Genomic DNA, 20,319 nt, shown 5'->3' on the forward strand with positions numbered 1-20,319 from the left:
CCCTTGCAACCCACGGAGTGCAGGAGCAGGGCTGGGCTCTCTGGAGCAAGGCAGGAGAACCCACGCAGTCACATCCCCTTCCCACCCTTGCTATGTGCTTCACTGCACTACCTCCACCTCCCCCCGGCCCCCTTGCTCCCTCAGCCTGATGAGGAAAACTGCATTGAGGTTCTTTAGCCCCCCTGAAGTGATTTTGTATCAAGTAGGAAATAAAGCTGGTTTTTTCCCCCGCAATACCAATAAAACAATAACTCGATATCACATCTACCAAAACATGGCTGCTATAAAGTTAAAGATACGGAAAAGAAAATTAACTACTGTTTATGACAGCAGTGGCGGGGGGGAAGGAAAGAAAAAGAGCACAGAGCAGGCAGGGAAACAAGATGGCTCATGTCCAGAATGGCCCATCTTCCGTATATGACCTCTTTGGAAAGGAAGTCCATGCCACTCCAGAAAATAGCAATCTGCCTAAAATATGCTGAGGTTATATCATTGATCATTCCATAAATTAAGGAAAAAAGCCCAACACAAACCTAAGCTACATTCCTCCATCGGATATTGATCTGCAGATGCTATAAGTGAATCCCCTTAACCCAGCCACATACCAATATTTGTACATGTTATGCACATACACACAGAACCTCTTGGCCATGTCCTCGGGTGGTGAAAACGAGTTTCCTTGATGTTGATGCTGATTTACAGGTGCTGAGGATCTGGCCTCTCATTTTTAAAAACAAGTCCCAAGTTTTGCCCATTTAACCTCAGTTTTCACAGCACACACATTGGGCACTGATTACACATGCCAATACCGCATACACTCACGTGTGAGACACACACATTAACCAGCCTGGGCCAGAACAGTGCTGGGGCTAAATCACAGTGTCTGGAAAACCACCCCAATGAAGCGCAGGACATGCCACTGGGAGCCAGCTCAGGCACCAAGTTCTGCCCCCACCCCCCCCCCCCCCCCCCAGCCTGGGCTGAAGCCCCCCTGAGCCCCACATCGTCGGGGGCAGGATGCACTTGGGCCCTGCTACCACCTCCCGCAATCACAACGGGAATCTGCGCAGGAGCAAACCGGGAGAGGACCGCACACCCCCTCCTCGCTGAAGGAATACCCAGAACTACTTTAAGGTGTTGCACACCGGGTAGGATGGAAAGGAAGGATGGGGGGGACAGCCAGAACAATGAATTTAGTAATATTCTGAGGCTGCACCTCTAGGAAAAGCTGCTCCTTGCACGTGCCTTACCCAGAGCCAGGCTTGCAAAGCAGCACAGGGAAATTCGGTTGAATACACACCCGGGAAGCATGTTCCTCTCAAACAGCCCATCCCCAAACCCGGGAGCTTCAGACAGACAGGCGAGGAGTTTCCATAGGGGAAGCAACCCCTGGATCCTTCCATAAAGCATCCCCAGGATAACAAACGGCCAGCCCTCCTTGGTGGCGATAAGATATTTTAACTGAAAACATCAGGGCATGTTTAAAAAATGATTACAAATTATTTTAAGTGTATTTGCAGAGGGTTATAAAAACAGCTATAATATTTTTGTCTTGGATTCTAGAATTACCAGTGTGACAGCTAATGCAGTAATGATTTGTTTCAAATGCCAGTGTTTAAGCTGTATAAAGCTGATTTTATACATTTTTCCAGTAGGCCGCATTGTAGTTAATGAAATTAAACACACCAATCGCATTTGTCCCCAGGGGATGAGGAACTGAACACGCCACTGGTTTATTTTTTTATTAAAATAAATTGCAGCCAGCAAGATGGACTAATTGCATACAGAATTGAAAAAGAAACATTCCATTGATATAATTAAGCCAATTTTCATGGACAAAAATAGTTATAGTGGATATAAAATAAGCAGAGCATTCACTGCAGTTTGACTTCTCCTCACCCTCAATATTTTGTGCAGAACATTAACTATTAAACAAATACGGGTCTCAAACGGGCTGACAGCGTTATCTAGTAATGATGGCTAAATTGACCCCAATAACTGACGCCAGGGCATTGTGTGTGTCTCAGCCTTGGCAAGACGGTTCACGAGCCAAAGAAAACAGAGCAGCCAAAAACCTACCCCATCAAAAGAGCACCTTAAAGCAGAACACCTGAAAGATGTAAAAGCATCAAGACAGAAATAAATCGCTGCCCGGTCTGTTTGAGCCTGACACCGCGCTCGCACAGTCGCTTCTTTCTGAAGGTCCAGCAGCCCCCAGTGCTGTCCATCCTGCTACCACAAGCGGGTGGTTAAGGGAAGGTGAAGTCCTTCCACGCCAGCTCAACACAGCCAAACATTTCCCGTGATGCCAGCATTATTCTGTGGCCTACTGGAAATAATTTGGCTGTCTCAGTCCATTTTCACCTGGAAAATGTCTCCCCAAAGCACAAAAGTGGGTTCAGTGGTACGGCAAAAAACGCCTTATTAACTTTGTGTCGTAAATCTGGGCAAAGCACATCACTGGGGTGAAAGCTCATCCACCCTCTGAATGGAAACTTTCATTTCTCCCACTGTCCCACAACACACCAAGTGCTGCTGCACAGAGTGACAGTGAGTGGGAACCTCTGCACAGACACACTTTACCCCGTGGAAAAGGAGTTCGGATTCCAGCCCTACCAACCAATGCCAGCACACATGATCCTTACCGCAGGGAAATTTCATCCCAATTATAAAAAGAGGAGAAAAAAAAGCTGCTCGCTCAGGGTATGAGCACTCAGAAGCACCAAGAAGCTCCCTTATTCCACGGACAAAAGTCATACTTCATTTTTATTAGCGAGGAGGATCAAATCATTCACTGAGTGAAGAGAAGGGGGAAAAAAACCCTCCCCAGGACAGGGACGCCCTGTTACAGATTCAGACGCTGCCTAACGCAGAACCTACTGCAATAAAAATGAAAACAAACAGCCCGTGAGGAGGTAGCGGTGAGGCATGAAAATCCATTAGGAAAATAAAAGAAGGAATAAGGTTGTAGATCTTTCCCACTACGACATCCCTGACCTGAAACTCCTGCAGAAAAATAAAGGGGGGGGGGGTATATTTAAGGCCAGAAACCAGCAGTAATTTTGGTGTGGAATGCTGCGGAGTAGTGACATATCAACAGGCTGTTAACCAGAGAGTGGAAACAAATGTGTTTGCAGGGATCCTTCTCATGTCTTCATCCCGCGCTGCAGACGGACACTGTGTGTTTATGTATTTATTGATATTATTTAGCCCTACAGGATTACAAATATCTATGGGGAAACAGGCACGAGAAAAGCATCGCTGAGCTGAGAGCTCGGTCCCCGCAGCCAGCACGCAGAACCACACGGGTTTATCATTTAAATCATCCTCAATGGGAAAAAAATAAACATATCCCGTAATAACCGGAGAGCCATTGAGCTGTGGAAACAAAGCATGAGCTCGCCCCGGCCCACAGCGAGCACACGCAGCCGTGCTCGCCGTCAGCGCTGCAAAGGCCCTGGCTTGGAAGCGCAGGGTTTCCTTGCACTGACCAATTTCGCACACCAAAAGTTTACTGCAACGGGGGGAGGAAGAAAGAAAGAAAGAACAAAGATAACCAACAGAGAATGCAGATTTGACAGCTCAAAAGGCAAAGGCAAGTCTGAAGCTGTGGGCTCCTTCCCTGATCCTGTCACAGGCAGCCTCCACGTCCCAGCTATGCCGGAGCAGTCACAACACATTCCCCACCACCAAGGTGGCTCCTGAGCTTTGCCTCCTTAGTGTTTGCAAACTTCTCCAGGCCTTTGTCTTTGAAGCACTGAATTAAATAGTACAGAGCTCTGCTGAAATATCGAAGCTATAATAATCATAGCATAATAACAATAATAATACTTTTCACTCAGTAGGGCCTTTCCCTACGAGGATCTCAGAGTGCTTTACAAACAGCAATGAACGCAGCCATGCCGCAGAGGCTACAGCCCTCTCCAGAACATCCCCTTGTCCTTCCCCTCCGGTGCGTGTGCTCACAACTGGGATGTGTGTGCAGGCACGGTGTGGCTGGTGCAGGCAGGTGTAAACCCAGAGCAGGCAGGAGCAGTCCTGCAGCACCGGCAGTGGAACGGCTACCTCCGACTCAGGGGCTGGGTATTATTACAGTGACCAACAGCGATGCATTACACTACTCCTGTGCTGTGAAATCCAAGCTCTGCATTTTGCCTGGAAGCAAGTAAAGATTGTGTTTTGGGTGCATTTGGCTGTCTCCTGCTTGATAGCTCCAAGTCCTGCTCGTTTCCAAGTCATCTCATACCAATATCGTACAACCGAACACAGGACAATGTCTGTGGGGGATCAGAAGAGCGATGCTTTGCTCGTTCTGACCTCAGCATCTTCACCTGGCATTTCTAATAGCACCCTTTAGAAATATCCCCTCCCTTAGCTCATTAAAGACCTCATTTTCTATTGCTGAACTTGAACTCGTACTGCAGCTCCAATATAACGTCTAAAAATAAAGCAGCTTTAGCTGTTGCTACACAAAGTTTTTAGAACACAAGCCACAATTTCAGCACACAACGCACGGGTTTGTGATCACACGGTGCCTGTGATTTTGCCATGTGTTACGAGACCTTTGCATGCGCACTGTCGGTTCGACAAATGCATCCACACAGAGATGTTTTGTATCAGTATGGGGGGGTTATAGGACACGGGAATTCAGTGACATTGGAGTAACGGATAAATCTTCAGTGCACTTTATAAACTTGCATTTATAGATGCACATGCAAACGCCCCGTGATGTAAACACACGTGGATAAGCATCACCCGCACTCACGCCAGCTGCACAGACACCCACAAGCACTGCCTGCACTGCAGGCCAAAATTCAACCCCTCATTCCTGCATCTCCTCCAGCATTGGCACCTTAACCCTGTTGCTCTGCGGGCAGGTCCAGGGAGAACCCCACAACAAATAACCAGCCTGTTCATCCCATTTGCCAAGCTTTTTCCTGGGACACGGACAAGGAAGCACTTTGGAGTTGTTCTCTCTGTGCTTTCTCCAATAAATCAGGTGGGAAGGGTGGGGAATTGATTTAAGGTATTTGTAGGATTTAGCTATATATTTTTTAAGAGTAAACTCCTCTGAACTCCTCGGTAATTTCTGTTGAAGCGCTAATTACACATCCCGTTAATTAGGGGATTCCCCCCCCCCCATCCGCCCAGCATCTCTAATTGCCTAATTGAACAGATCCGGGGCAGGGCGGGGGATGGCGAAGGCGCTGCCGCGGCGGCAGAGGGGACCCACCGGCCTCCGCACCTGCACCGCACCGGGAGCCACCGGGGGGGGGGAATGAGGGGGAAGCGAGCACCGGGAGCCCCGCACCGGGAGCCGCCGCCGGGCCGGGCGGCAGCGCGGGTCCCTGCTCCCGGTAGCGGCTGCGGGGCCATTCGGTTGTGATCACGCTGCTGCTGCCGGCCCCAGGATCGCGGCAGAGACGGTGCGGAGCTGGGGATGTAGAACCCCCCCCGAATGCCCCAAATCGCGGCACGTTTTCGCCCTCGGCATGTTCCCAACACCCAGCACCGGCGCAGCCGCCGCAGAAAGCTCCGGTCCCGGGCGCGCTCGTCTCCCGCTCCCTTCGCTCCGCTGCTCCGACAGCCTTAATGGAAACACAACCGTACCCGGCAATCCCGCGCTCCCCGCGGGTCCTAATCCGAGGAGCAGGTACCCGGGACCACGTCCCCGTCGCAGCAGCTCTGCCCGAGCCCTCACCCACGAAACTTTAACTTCCTAATAATGAGAAGCAAACAGGCTGGTAGAAATTCGGGGCGCCGTTTGCTCCAGCACGGACATTTATTTAGCGTTGGAACTCCAACGCATCCGCGCGTGTTTTGCAGTTGTGTTCGTCACCTACAAACGCAAGTCGGAGATTTCGAAAGGAAACGAATTTGCTTTAAGCGGGAGCCCCAAACCCGCGTGTTCGCCGCCTTTCCCCCGGCTCACGGGTAGGACGGAGGCCGACGGCCGGGGCTTCCTCCTTCCGCCATGGGACGAGGCCGCCGGCCCGGCCGAGTCCTGGGGGATCCCTGGCACCCCCGAGGACACCGGTGCAGTGGGAGGCCCGAGGGCTGGGGGGGTCCCGGTACCCCCCTTGCACCTCGGTCGCTGGGGGACTCCCAACCGGGGCTGAGCGAAACCAGCTCCCGCCACCGGTACCTGCCTCTTGCCCGGTGAAGACTACCGAGAACGTCCCTGCGAGCCGCAGCCCGGCGCACACACGCGTTCATCCCTTTCCAAGCCAGGTAACAGAGCCGAATTCCCGGGGGAGCCTCACATCTGCTTAAAATATTGCCCCATGAAACAGAATTCTGCAGCGGCCCCGTGTTTTTAATGCAGCCCTCGACGGCCGGCCGGAGCACCCCTGGTGCGTGTACGGACCGCGGTCCTCGCTGCCCTGCCGGTGTGAACACACCGCCATCCGTACCCTCTTGTCCGAGTTCAATCTGCTCTGTAAATACATACTCCTGGGATATTGAAACCTTAGCTTTGGACTACTGTTTTGAACTGTGATCCCGAAAAAAATCCTCAGCTGAAACCCCATAAACCGTTGGGCCTTGTATTGTGTTAAACACCTGATTTTAATCAGGGCTCAGCATTCCCAACCCGCCTTCCCGCAGCACCGCGCACCCGGCGGCCGCTGCTCCCGCTCGGCAGCTCTTGGGACAGGGGCTCCCACCGCTCCCCCCAAGCGCCTCGGCTGCCCCGGCACTGGAGAGCTGTTGGTCCCTAAGCTGCGGGAGCTTTATACGGGGAAAGCTCGTGGGAAGAGGCCAGGCGGCGCACACCGGCAAAGCCCCCGTGCCTTTTGCGGAGCGAAAAAAAAAGAGAACGAGGGGAAAAAAATGGGGGGGAAATAAAGGGTAAAAAAAATTAAAAGGAGAAAAAGAAAACTGTTCTGCTCTATTCAACCTCGCCTGCCCAGCCAGGGGAGCGCTGAAAATTGTTTTGCTCTTTAAGAACCTAAAACTGTAAGTGATGACTTAAAAAAAAAAAAAAAAGTTACTTGAAGGGGCCATTTGAACGTGTTTACGTAAAAAATATTAAAGAAAAATAAAGAAAAAAAACGGCATTAACTGGAAGAAAACCTCCCGGAACCGCGCCGCAGCGCTATGCTGACCGCAGGACACCCCGGCCCCGAGCACCCGTTCCGCCGGCGGTGCCCGGTGTCACTGGGGCCGGGCCGAGCCGCACGAAGGGAAAGTGAGCCTCGGGGAGACGGGGATAAAACGGGTTTTTAAAGCGAGCAAAGCCGCGGAGCAGCAGCGGGCTCCGACACCGCGCTTCGATTTCACCCCCAAACGGTGTTTCTGACGACAGGGCACCCCCAGGGCCGGGACCGGCGGGGTGACAGCGGGGACCCCCCCATACCCACACCGACCGGGGAGTCCCGGAGAACGCACCCGCGGGTTAATCGGAGCGGGGCCGCGGCTCCGCCGAGCTCAGGCTGCGCTGGAACTTGTGCAGCCTCTGGGTTGTTTCGTACAGAGCCAGAGCGAAACAGAAACTAAATAATAATGGTACTAATAACAACGATAAATAGAGCGCGGGCGGGCTGCGCCGGCACCGGGCCCCGCGCTGCCCCGGCACAACGTGAGCCGGTCCAGCCGGGGCAAACCCGCCGCGCTGTGCCCTTGCCCGAGCCGCGCTCTGCTCCGCCGAAACCCCGCTGTAGGAAGCGTTGGGAAGGGAGCAGGGAACCGGGTGCGCGGGAAGCGCCGCGCCAGGCTCCGGAGCTACGACCCCCACACCCCCCCCTCCCCACCCGGCGCAAGTGCGATTTTAAGAAATTAAAAATTAAAGACACTCCCCCCGACCCCCTCCCCCGAGCCGGGACACCCGAGCCGCGCCAGCATCGTCCTCCCTCCGGACCCGCGATTCCAAAGCCCCTCGCTGAGAGCGGATCCATTTTTTTTTTCCTCCCCTACAAATTCTCTTCCTTCCCTCTCCCGGATAATTGTTCCCGAGTCCAGAAGGGTTCCTCTGCCCCCCCCCCCCCCCCCCCCAACACACCCCCCTCCGGGCTGCCTCCCTCCCCCCCCCAGCCCCGCTCCTCTCCGGCTCTCTCGCAGGCAGATGCCAAACGCAGAGCTCGAGCGCCCACTATTCCAGGCGCCAGGAACAGGATTTCACAAGAGCTGGAGCGAGGCGAGCCCGGAGAGGAAAAAAAAAAAAAAAAAAAAAAAGGAAAAGTTGCTCTCCCCGCTCGCCAACTCCACGGAACTTTCGCTTCGCTTCCCCCCTGCCCCGGCTCGCCGCTCGCCCGCTGAAGCGCGCCCGGGCGCGGAGAAGCGCGGAGGAACGCGGGACCGGCCGCTCTCTGCGCACCGGGGCGGGCAGCGAGGCTTGGCCGCGGCCGCGGAAGGAAGGGAGGGCAGGAGGGAGGGAGGGAGGAAGAGGGGCTGCAGCCCCGCGTAGCCCCCGGCCCAGCTCCGCGCCCGGCGGCGCGGGGGGACGCGGAAGAAGGGAGAGAAAGGACCTACTTTTGGGCAGTTTTCTCGCCCTCGCTTTGGATCTCATCGTGTCGGCTGGCGGATTCCTCTCCTCCTCCCCGAGCCCAGAAGCAGCTACACACTATCTTCATCTCCCAAGCATTGTCAGTTTGGACACCTTCGCACATGCGCACAGAGCATTCAATCTGACACCCTCACCACGGCCAAAAAAACTTTCCAATGTATTCATCATCATCGGGGTGGTTTGCGGTTGTTGGCGTTTTTTTTCTTTCCCTGTCCTATCCTCTTCCTCACACCACTTATCTCTCCCCCCTCCTCTCTCCCAGCACCATCCCAGCCTTCCCCTGATCTGCCCCTTTAAGAAAAATCAGCCCTCTCCGCTCCTAACCCTCCGCACACTGACCTTACACACTGGACAATATTTAAGGATCAAGGTGCCATCCCATAAAGAGGTGATTATCGTTATATTATTATTACTATTACTACTAAATCGCAATGCTGTAGACTTTGTTAATGGCTGTCATCTCGTAACCGTACCTATGTTACATGCTTTTATATTTTAACCTGACAAATATTTCTTTACAGTAACTTCTCGTCCGTGTCTGTCTTTATTTTCTCCCTTGTCACCCCGGTTTCCCTCGGGCCCCCCTCGGCTCAGGCGGGTGCGAAACTTCCCAAACAACCGAATTTACGCTTTGTGCTTTGCCGTCATTTCTCGCGTCTCTACCGGACCTCCCCGCTCCGCACGGGCGGCGAGAGCCGCGCTCCTTCTCCGCGGCCGCTTTGTGTGTCTACGAACGTCCTGGCCCTCCGCGGACCTACCCCCCACCCCCGGCCGCGCTCCACGGTGCCCGAGCCGGGCTCCCCCCTCCGGGTCGGGATGAGCGGAGCTTCCGCGGGTGCCGCGCCGCTTTCTTCTGCGTTTCAGGTGGGAAGCAGCGGACCCGGGCAGCGCTCCCGAGGAAGCCGGGAGCCGCCCGGACACCCAGGAGAGGGGCGAGGGAGGGAAAAGCCCCCGGAGAACCCTGCGGGACGCGGCCGCCGCCCGGGAGCGGAGGCAGAGCGCGGCCGGGCTGAGCCGCTTTGAAGGAGGGAGGGAAGTGTAAATAGCCCGATGATTGATGTGCTGTCTTTGACTGCGGAGAAAAGCACTATTTTAATTCAAGTGGCCAGGTCAGATGGTCACGGAAAAAGGTTGAAAGGTAGGATTTAATGAGATTAATACGGAGAGAGCGAGAGAGAAAGAGCGCGCCTTCATAAACCTCCACTGAAATAACCGGCAGCTCCGCTCTGAGCTCGGGGTGCTGCTGACCGGCACCGGGGCTGGGCGAGCAGCACAACCGGAGCCCTCTCCTGGTGGAGGGCATTGCAAAGAAAAACCAAAAACCAAAGCAAAACTTGTGTGGGTGCGCCAGGGCGCTGCTGGAAGCCATTCTGCCAGCTGCACTCCTGCCCTGCAGGTGGAACCGGGGAGGGGGGAATATTCCTGCTAATTACCGGTTTTCCCCTCCTCAATAAACTCTTTAATTGCGAATGGGAGCAGGGCCCTTTCAGACGCTACCTGGGAGCCAGCGCGCAGGGGAAGGGTGGTGGAACAGGAGTCCAAATAAAATAAATACGGCTGAAGGGAACTTTAGCCACGTGTCGCCTAAAATGTTGACACGGTGCCCGTGAATTCCTTCCTCGAGGACGCCGTTTCACGGCGTGGCGGGCACCCCGAGGTCGGAAAAACAAGCTCTTGTGAGCTTCCCCGCTGAAACAGGAGCCCTAATGTTCCCGATGCACTGAAATACTTCTGCCAACGACCTTGGGCGCTCGCTGTCTCCCGCATCCCTCCTCACAGGACAGAATCATTTCGGTTCGAAAATGTATTCCCCCCCGGGTTACTTCTCCCTATTATTCCAGAGGGGTTTAGCCCACAGCGCTGGCTGAAAATGGGAGCAGAGCGAAGCCGGGAGACCGGCGCTGCCCCGGGAGGACGGATAATAAAATAGAGGGCACTGAGGGCCCGAGCAGCCGGTGCCCCCCCCCAGCCTAAACCCGGCTTTTGTTTTCTTGCCACCCTAGAGCATCCAGTTCCCCCCCAGGCAACGGTTCCGACGGTAAATAAGCACGCACGGGGGGACCCGCTCGCAGATATTCCGGAGATGCAAAACGCTTTCGGGGAGCACCAGAGGGTCCCCCCCTGCTTTAACTGACGCTTCTCAAACGAAGCCGCAGAGAAGCGAACGAAAAGCCGCCGTTGTGCCGGCAGCAACGCGGCCGAGCCGAGGCCCGGGCTCCCAGCGGTCTCCCCCAGAGTGCTTTACACTCGCTGCAGGGCCGGAGCGGAGCTGCCGCCACCGGGCACAGCAGCTCCCTTCGGCCGGGCCGGGAGCAGCGTTCGGAAGGAAAAGGGGAAAAAGAAAAAGGGGGGGGGGGGAAGACAAAAGGAAAATGAACGAATTTTTAACGGAAGGGGTCGGGGGGTGCCGGCGATTGACCGTGAGAGGACCCCTTGCCTCCCCCGACGCCAGCAGGGCCCCTGCGGCACCGGGCACAGAGCGGGTCAGCAGCCCGGGAGCGGGCCCCGCTGCACCGGCTCGCTTCGAGCCCGGAATGCGGCGAGGACATGAGGCGGGCAGGCCCCAGAGAGCGGTGCCCGGCTGCGCTTCAGGAAGGAGCCGGGCCCCGGAGAGAGGTGTGCGGCCCGGGGGCAGGGAGAGCCCCGCACCTGCCCGAGTGCGGGTCGGCTCCACGCAGGGTGGCAAGTTAATCGGTGCAAAGGAGGGAAGGAAGGCGAGGAGCCGGGAAGCTTCGCGGCTCGGCCAAGGACCTGGCCCAAGGAGCCACTCGGGTGCTCGGGCACTTGGCGTGGATCGGTCCCCAGGGCGAAGCTGGAGACTGCGGAAGAGGAAAAGGGCTCCACCGGAGGCAGCCGCCTCTCAACCGAGCCCCAGTCACGGTGCCCTGCGGAGCAGCGAGCAGCCGGTCCCCGGGCCGTGCGGAACACGCGTGGCGGGGAGAGGGACCCGGGTACCAAGAAAGCGCCTGTTCGGGGTTGATATCACCGGCCCTTGCGCCTGTTTGCACCTCCGGCTCTGCTTCCTTGCCCAGCTAATATACATTTCAACACACGAAGGCTGCAGCGTGCCACATGCGATCCGGGGGGGGGGGGGTCAGGGCAGCTCCTTAAGGGGAGCGGCTGTAATTTACGGGTGGGTTCCCTGATATTTTCCCTGCAAAGCCCCATGTTCCCGGGTACTTTATGAAGCAGCTTTAGAAAACACGCTCCAGGTGAAGCCCGGCGTGCGAGCCTCCCGCAGCGGTTTCGTTGGAAGCCGCTGGGATGGGGCTGGTTCCCCCCACCCCGCGCTCGCAGGAGGTGGGGGTTTGGGGGCTGGCACCCACCCCTTCAGCAGCTGGGGGTGGGAAGGGAAAAGGTGCTTTGGGAGCTGTTAGGCACAAGTACTTTTAAGCGGTAAAGAAGATTAAAATGGTTGAGGTAGTCAAAGTCCGGCTTGTCCGGGAGCTGCCGCACACGCAGAGGAACCCCCTTCCCTTCCCAAGGATTTTCGCATCAATTACTCATTGTTTCTGCGCAACATTACGAGGAGATTAGACCAGGAATTAATATTTTAAAGTACGCAAGATGCCGGTGGCAGAGGATGGGGCTGCTCCCCGTTAGGGTCAGCGAGCCCCGGACAGATTAGGCGGCAAGAATGTCACACGCTTCCCTAGGGATTTTTCCTTTCTAATCTGCCATTAATAAGCGGAGGAAGCACACACACAGCCGCCACGTTGTAATTAGGCTCTGCCTTAAATCCACGCAATCAAAGAGCAGCTCGCCTTTCATCCCCGCCGGTGCCAAGGAATTTCAACACCTTTCGGACGCGGTTTAAAGCCCCGGTTCCCTGCGTGGTGCCGGCGCAAGGGGGCAGTTAAGGACAACCGGGAAGCCGGGGCCGCCGCTCCGGGGGGCAGCGGGGCCGGGGCCGTTGAGGACCCGGGACAAAGTTTGTTCGCTCTCCCGGCAGCGCCTCCGCTGCCTCCACCAGCGGCCGGGGCGAGGGGAAACAGATAACGAACACAAGGAGAGCGTGCAGGGCTGGCTGCAGCCTCCCCACGGGAGCCCCGGGACGCGGGTGGCGAGGCCCCGGCCCCACGGGGCTATCGGGAGCCCGCAGTGGGACTCCCTGAGGCAGCGGATAGGGGTCAGGGCTCGGCCGCTCCCGGTAAACCGGGACTCGGGCTGGCCCCGAGCGGCTTCCCGAAGAGACCGATTTGCCTCCTTATTGGTTTAAAACCATTCTTAAACCCCGACAACCTTTGAGAAGCCGCAGAATGAACACAACAGCGAAGCACAGAAACAGCCGCATTTTGTATGGAAAGGGAATTAAGTCACTTCTACGGTGCCCTTAGCAATTAAATCAATGGGGGAGAAAGGTCGATATCACCGCAAAGCCTCTGCGTGCACCTTCCTGTCCTGAGCTCACTGCCCCAATAGCCAAAGCTGCACCGAAATCGGTCTTTGCACCAAAATGAGTTTATCAGACTAGTTTTTCTCTCCCTTATTTCTCGAGGAACACACTGGCTCCTCAGGCCATGGACAAATACCGTGTAAATCGCAATTTAGCATTTTTCAAAACCCATGTTCAGCGCTAAGAATTCCTCTGAATTCGTTACACTCCGCCTTGCTGGTCCAGCCCCGGGTCCAAATTCAAGTCCCAAAATAAGAAGCCGTAAAAAAGGAAAAAGGAAAAGCAACATTTACATTTGAATATCTATCTTGAACATTATTATAATTACAATCGTAAAAGATCGGGCAGTGTTGGCTTTAAAACGCCAGCCCGTGAACAGGCACTAACACAGCAGCTCTGCTCCCGATGGGCTCCCGGAATGAAGGGAAATTAAGGCGTTACAGCCATTTTTCGAGACGTTTGATCAAAATATTTCTGCCCGGAGAACGTTTGCCAAACGAAAGCGAGATGGAACTGACGGGCGCTGCGGTTCGGCGCTGGGGAGAGCCCAAGCCCCAGGACCAGGGCAGAAGATTCTCCCTCCCGGGGCTCCCGCACCGGTCCCTCCTGCGGGAGATGGCGAGGAGAAGCGGGTACGGGGCGAGTCATTTTCAGTCACACATTTTTCAGCCGAAACGCGCTATATTCTGGAGGCATCAGAACGCCCCACACCGCCTCGCTTCCCGAAATTCATGACCTCCAGGTCCGAGGGAACTCGGACACATTCACTGTCGGGAGCGAACTCCGTTGCCAGCACCGGGCACCCGCGACCCTAAAGGGGGGTCTTTAATGAACTCCTTGATGTTGGGGAGGCGAAGCCTGTCCGAATTGCACTTCCATCCTGCACTGAGCAAGGAGCCGCCGGCTCCGGAGGGCCCCGATGGGAGCCCCGGGGGGGTCAGTCCCTGATGCCGCCCCGACCCCCGGCAGCACCCGCTGGGGGGTATCGAAGGGACCCCACTTCCCCCCCGCTCTTCTTCACACGGGGCAGCCCGCGCAGGTTACGCGGCCCCCGCCGCTAACGACGGCTGGAGCGGGGCTGGTGTATAATTATTAGCTATTAATTGAGTTCAAGACCTTTTACGGCTCTGGGAAATGAGGAGTCCGACCACTAATCCCGAGGAGGGTCTGCGCGCAGCCAAGAGCTACGAACACAGCACCGAGGGCTGCGGGGCCCGGCCGAGGCTGCGGGCCCCGGGGGCGGGGAAAGCCTCGGCGAAAACAAAATTCATTAGGTGAAAATGATAGAAACTTTAAACCAAGGGGTTATTTATGAGTCCCCCCCTCGGGAGTGGGGCACAAGGTGCAACAGGGACGGAGCAGGATGGGGACCCCCCCAAGGGCTCCTGCGCCTTCCCCGGACCCGCGGCGAGCAGGGGGGGTCCCCACCGATCCCCTTCCCTACAGCCTTATCTTTAGACGCTTCCACCTTCCAATTAAACTGCCCCCAAATTGCCAAAAAGGCTGATTTGCATGCAAGGGGCTCTGCTCAAAGATGCTAACTGATTGTCTCCTCTCAGAACTTGACATTTCTCTCTTCAGTTCCCACTTGAAAGAAGTTTTAGAACAGTATTCAAAGACTGTCCAAACGAACAAAACCTTCCCCTTTGCTAGGGAGAGAAATCCGGTGTATTCAATAAGAGGGCATATTCTCAGAAGTTTGCAGATTTGGGTTTAAAGGCTGTATTGTTCGCGCCCTTTTCCCCAAACTCACGGTTTTTGTCAGGGAATGGCTCACATGCCTGCAAAGGATTATTAAAATAAAACATCATAGAGCTGGTTCCCCCCCCCCCCCCCTTTCTTTTTTTACTGTTTAGAATTACTTTTTGGAAGAGCTTCCCAAGCATCCCCCCACCCCCAAGTCATAATTAAGAACATTTTACTTCTCCCTAGCAAACAGCATAAATAAAGAATCAAACCCTTTTCCAAATGCTCCTTTAAGCACCAACTTCGGGAACATTTCTCTGTTACAAATACACCTGAAAACACGCTCAGTGAGAATTCATCTACAGCAGGATGAATTAAAGCAGCAACGCTTTAACACAGGGCATGGCTGGAGGCATCTCTGCCAGCATTAAACAAACACAGACTACGACTCTTGCTGGGGTTTTCAAGCTGTTTCAAAGCAGCAGCATCTCTGCCTTCAATGCCTCCCCCCCCCCCCCCCCCCCCCCCCCCCGCATTTTCCTTTTCAAGATGAAAAGAAGATGATCCAATGAGCTGAGGATGTAAAACTCCTTTGGGAACACGATAAACTGCAAGAAGCCAGTGGCAACTCGGTTACGATTGCCTCCTTTTATAAAGGTGCATAATGGAGCAAACAGGGACCCGATGGGACAGGAACATGTCTTCTTCACTTAATACAAAGCAGCTTTAAAACAAAAACACCCTTAAAAAGCACGGCTGGGGGGGGGGGGGGGGGGAGACCCGTGGTTGGGAGGTCTGGGGGTCCCCCAGTCTGCCCCAGATGTGCCCCCACCACAAGCAGCTTCTCCTGCCCAAGCTTTTGCCCACTAAGAACCAGCACAAACCACCCGTGGAATCACACACACAGCTAGAGCACAAAGAGCCTGTGCCGGGGTTTGGGAATCATAACCAGACATGGGGAAGCATCTAACAGCACCCACCAAGGCACTGGTGTCACCTGCACAGATCCCACACCAGGGAACGCCACCAGCACCAGCCCAGAATTATTTAAGCCATCAGGAACCAAGAGTTGACATTGATTTACAAATTAATGAGGACTTACTGCAGACAGTAACTGTGAGAACATGTGTTAAAACACAACAAAAAGAATTCCATCCACTTCCATAAGAGGTGGATGGTATCCAGGAAGAATGAGTCAACCTCATTCCTCGAGTAAAACTCACTGAGCTGACAAGAGCTGCAGCAGGCATGAATTTGGATCATCCTGTTCCCCCCATTGCATTTATTGCTGCCCAGGTAATTCTCTCTTCAGTGTTAAGGGTTAGAGATGGGTGGGAGGTTTTGAAAATGCTTTTCACCACTGGGAAACACCAATATTGCCCCCTCAACATCCCATCAGTTACAAGCACTCATTCATCCCGAGTCACACAAGATTCACACAAGATTGTGCTTAGTGGTGAGGGCACAGGGAAGAAGTAGAAAGCTTTTGACATGTAAGAGATGCCCCTGCTCATCCTGCTGCTAATTCTTGTTTCTCCTTCACATAGATTTCTAGTGTTAAACTTCACAAGGTTTTAGTTTCATTTCCAAGGAGGAAGTGAAAACTCTTGAAGCCACTGACATGTTTCTTAACCAGCTCTTCTCACACTACAGAGGGACACTACTCACTTCAGAGGAGAAAGCAGCATGTTTAAGTGACTGACAGTAGATCTTTTTCCTATCACACATTCACACAACAGCAGTGGTTTATTTTACAGGTGGAAGAACAAACTACTTAGATTTGGGTTGCAGTATCAGGATACAGCAAAGGGAGTAATGGAAAGATGAGCACCAACACAGCCAGAGCTGTGGTCTTTACACTCAGAGACCCGAAGTGTCAGATGGACCCTCCCACACTTCCATTAAGGCACAAAGAGCACATCCAACATCTAGGAGCAAGATCATTAGGCTTTTCAACTTCACTAGGAGGTTTTTAGCTCACAAACTGGCTACAGGAGAGCTTATGGCAACCCCATGGGAGGTTCAGTTTTGCCATAGCCAGTGATAAACTAATTGATAAGTAGCTAAAAACCAACCTCCATTTAAAAAAGGTGGTTAGAAAATGAAATGCAAATATATACAAATATCCAATGGTTTCTATGAATATAAGTGTCTGTCTACCTTACGACTGCTATTTTCCAGCTAGCTTTCCAACCAGTGCAGCCTCTGCACTTCTGTGTCTACAATTGTACCATTTATAAGGCAGGAGCCCACCTTGCCCGTGTGCTTGCTCCCACAGTGATTCATGTTCCATTGGGTTTATTCCTGTGAAGACTTGTGTTAATACAGAGCAAAGAGCAGAGCCTCCAGTGAGGGAATGCTACGTTTTGGAAAGCACCAAACAGACTCTTCCCAGTCAAAATATCAAAGTACTGATACACATCCTGTGTAAGAGAAAGGCTTTTACAATTGGTACAGCATTAAAAACAGGAACAATGGTACCCGGGTCAAACACAAGTCTTGCTGGGTAACAGTGTTTACTCCATACCTAAAAATAGTTTTCCTAGAGAAATACGCTTCCTAGCTTCCATAGGGAGTTTCTTCCCTACCTTCACAATGAAAAAAACAGCATGGGGCAACTCCCCAAGCAAGCTGTCCCAGCTCCCCGCTCCCACACCAACTCTGCAGTTCGGCATGTACCTCTCACTCCGTGGACACAGCCTATGTGATTTCAGCATTACCAAAATGATAAAGACATTCAGAAACCAACCATCTCCAGCACTGGCTGTAAGCATTAGGGTTAGTATTTAGTTACTCTCTTAAGTTGAAAAAACAACTGAGTTCCAAAGTTACCGATAAAAGAAGGAGCAAATGGTGTTACATTTACTTATACCATCTGTGCAATACCAGAGCTACACAGGATGCTTGGAAAGAGCTCCCAGTTTGGAGGACAAATCCTGTCCGAAGCTGCCAAGTTAACAGCAGCAGAGAGCCAGCGGAGCAGGCGAGGGCATTGCACCACCATGAACCCAGCAGAATGCAGCCCTCCTGGCTCCCACTCCCACTGTCAGTCTGCACCATCTCAGGTTACGCAGGGAGGTCCCAGCAGAGCAGCTCTGCACCGCTGTACACTGCCCTTAGCCTAGGAAAAACCGGTGTATTGCTCAGCAAGTGGCCACAACCTCACTACCGTGCCAATCGTTTCCCCACACCCCTCAAACCCTTCTTACAGTTTTACTCCAGATTCTTTCAGTGCCCTGAAACATGTATCACAAGTTGCTTGACTACCATTCAGCTCCAGTTTTGTTCCTTTGGTATAAATGAGATGCGGAAATAGTCCCATTTCTCTGAAGTATAAAGTTAAATAGAGTGAACCGAGAAGTTTAAAAATAATGGAGTGAGATCACCCATAGAGTGATTTTAAATGGCTCAAATAAGAGCAGCACGTGCATTTAGCAAGTGTTCCTCCTGAGGAATAGGAGGCTTTTTCAGTTTCAGCCACTTGGGTGCATTACAAGGAGACAGCACTCATTCACATGGGGAAGGTATTTCTTATAAAGTTATGAGTAACAGCTTTTTAACTCCACTCTTAAGCAACCCAGGATGAGAATCAATTAAAGATCACAGAAGGATATGACACTGGAGGGAATTTGAGCCTTACTTTGTCACAAAGCTCAGCTAGATGAACCATCTTGGCAGTGAAAACACTTGATTCCTAAGTATATTGACCACCAAATCTGGGCTGGCACAATGAGGGTAAAGAATGACTGGAACAGTGAAACCCAGTGACAGTGCAAGAGAAGCAGCAGTGAGCAGTGTACCTCAGCTTTATCTCAGAGTAATTAAGAGTTGCTGCTCATTGAGCCAAACACTCAGCTTTGCAAGAGCTCTGCCAGCAGCACAAGGCAGCATTTCTGCATTGTAATCACCTCTTTAATTTCTACAGCTGGACCTGTTTATCACATCCTCCCTTTCACCAGCAAACACTATCACTTTAAAGCCATTCCAAACTCTGCATCCAACCACAATAACCAATAGAAACCAAGATTTATGTTCCCAGTGTTGTCATCCACCTGAGCACTGCTGGCTTCCCAAGCAAGCCACAGCTCAGTATTTCCCCCCCCATTAAACACATGAACTAACACCAAGATTCTTTATTTTCCCCTCACCCAGGTTGCTGGGAAGTTGTATTTTTGACCATTTCACCATTTCTCACAATTCATACAAGCACATATTGTGCAATGACATTCTGGATGCTTCTGCATTAGTAACACCCCACATTTATCATACCTGTGGTACAGGTCTGGAACATCAGACACCTTTAGGCATATAAATTATCACAAACACAGAGATGTAAGACATGATCTATTAAAACAACCAAACCCAAGAATACATCATCCAAGAGCAGACTCCAACTCACAACTCAACAAGGAAACCCAACGGTTTTGTCACTTTAGGGGCTGCATTTTAGAAATAAAGAGAATGGCAATAAAAGAATTTTATTCTGGAAGGATGAGAAAAATGTTAAACATGTTTTTATGGGAGAAGTGGAGATACAGAGCGAGCTCCAAAGCTCAACGTCTCTCATGCCCCGGTCTATAAATAAAACTAGCTGGACTTCACTCTTGCACTAAATTTAAAGGAAAGTCTTTTCCACAGAGGGCTTTCTTTAAAGCAAACCATGCCCCAGAAGGACTTTAACGTGGGGTTTCCAACAAGCAGCATGAATGAATTAAACAATAAATGCAGGAAGAAAGCAGCTGCATTTCTCTGTAGCAGCAGCAGATGAATGTGCAGCTCAACTATGGGTGTGTTCTGAGGGAGAAGGACAATTCCCAATAGTTCTCACCCAGAGTTTAACCACGGTTTTCCTTCACCCTGTGCTCCAGGAGCTTGGCTCAGGTGCCATTCACCCTCTGGCACCACGAGGTCAGCTCCAGGGAGCACCAAGCAGAACCCCCAGATTCTGTGGCACAGACAATACCACATTATTCATCTCTCTCCTGCATGCTACCCACAAGCTACACAGAGGAAAGGGGAGGGAACAGCTCCTTGATAGACTCAGGTGAGGTCTATCATCACAATCTAACTGCTTCTCTTTACTCAGCTTCTTCCATTTGGAGATAAACCTCAAGGTCTCAAGGAGCTTTTCCCAGTTTGGAAATCCCCGAGGACTCTCTCTTCCCCTCACAAAAACCCTACAACATCCTCTCAGGAGCCACAAGTTTCAGAACACCCCATTTGGAGGCACACCTCCATCAGCTCATCTCAACACACACAGAACACCGCAACCAAAGCGAGCTCGGGAGGTGCACTGCCACCACCCCCTGCACTTCTCCACACCCGCAGTGCTCCCTTGTTGGCCTAGCAACAGCCACTACTGATTTTCCTTTGATGTTTCAAACAGATACTGTCACCTAACTCCCAACCAAAGCACTTACTCAGAATTGCTGAACACGCACCATGTTCCACCCCAGAAACAACAGCATGTCAATCAGAGCAGAGGACAGAGGCCCTCACAGTAATTCAGCTTTCCCAAATCACTTTCTTAGCTCTTAAGTTCCATTCACTTCCACTTTTCACCTAATTTCAGGCTTAAAGCTTCCTATTCTTTAGGTTTTATAGAAAAGAAGCAGGTTTTCTCCTACCTATGAGCTCTGCATCTGCTGCTTTATTAACCCTCTGCAGCAAACAGATTTCTCTTGACACACAGGATCAAATCTGTAAGAAATGTGGCACTTCTAAGCTGAAGCAA

The 20,319-nt window shown here is 52.6% G+C and overlaps 1 protein-coding gene across 8 annotated transcripts in view; it reads right to left on the reverse strand.

Annotated features, from left to right (window-relative positions):
* Positions 1–20,319, reverse strand: part of PRDM16 (PR/SET domain 16) — a 273,952-nt gene that overhangs the window by 252,716 nt on the left and 917 nt on the right. For 4 of the 8 annotated variants that reach the window (XM_061450428.1, XM_061450424.1, XM_061450423.1 and 1 more), the window contains exon 1: positions 8,470–8,715. The exons of 1 other annotated variant lie outside the window; for it this stretch is intronic. Coding sequence is in view for 5 of the 7 variants with exons in the window: in XM_061450424.1 (XP_061306408.1) it covers positions 8,470–8,506 (37 nt within the window). In the remaining 2 variants the exon portion in view is untranslated. Of the gene's footprint in view, positions 1–8,469; positions 8,716–20,212; positions 20,286–20,319 lie in introns of those variants that run through there. 3 more of the 8 variants (XM_061450426.1, XM_061450420.1, XM_061450427.1) reach the window with 3 other exon arrangements.

Source organism: Pezoporus flaviventris, unplaced genomic scaffold (genome assembly GCF_033815535.1).
Source record: "Pezoporus flaviventris isolate CSIRO_AGI_PZ_B2104156 unplaced genomic scaffold, CSIRO_AGI_Pfla_v1 ptg000009l, whole genome shotgun sequence".
In the NCBI taxonomy this organism is placed as follows: Eukaryota; Metazoa; Chordata; class Aves; order Psittaciformes; family Psittacidae; genus Pezoporus; species Pezoporus flaviventris.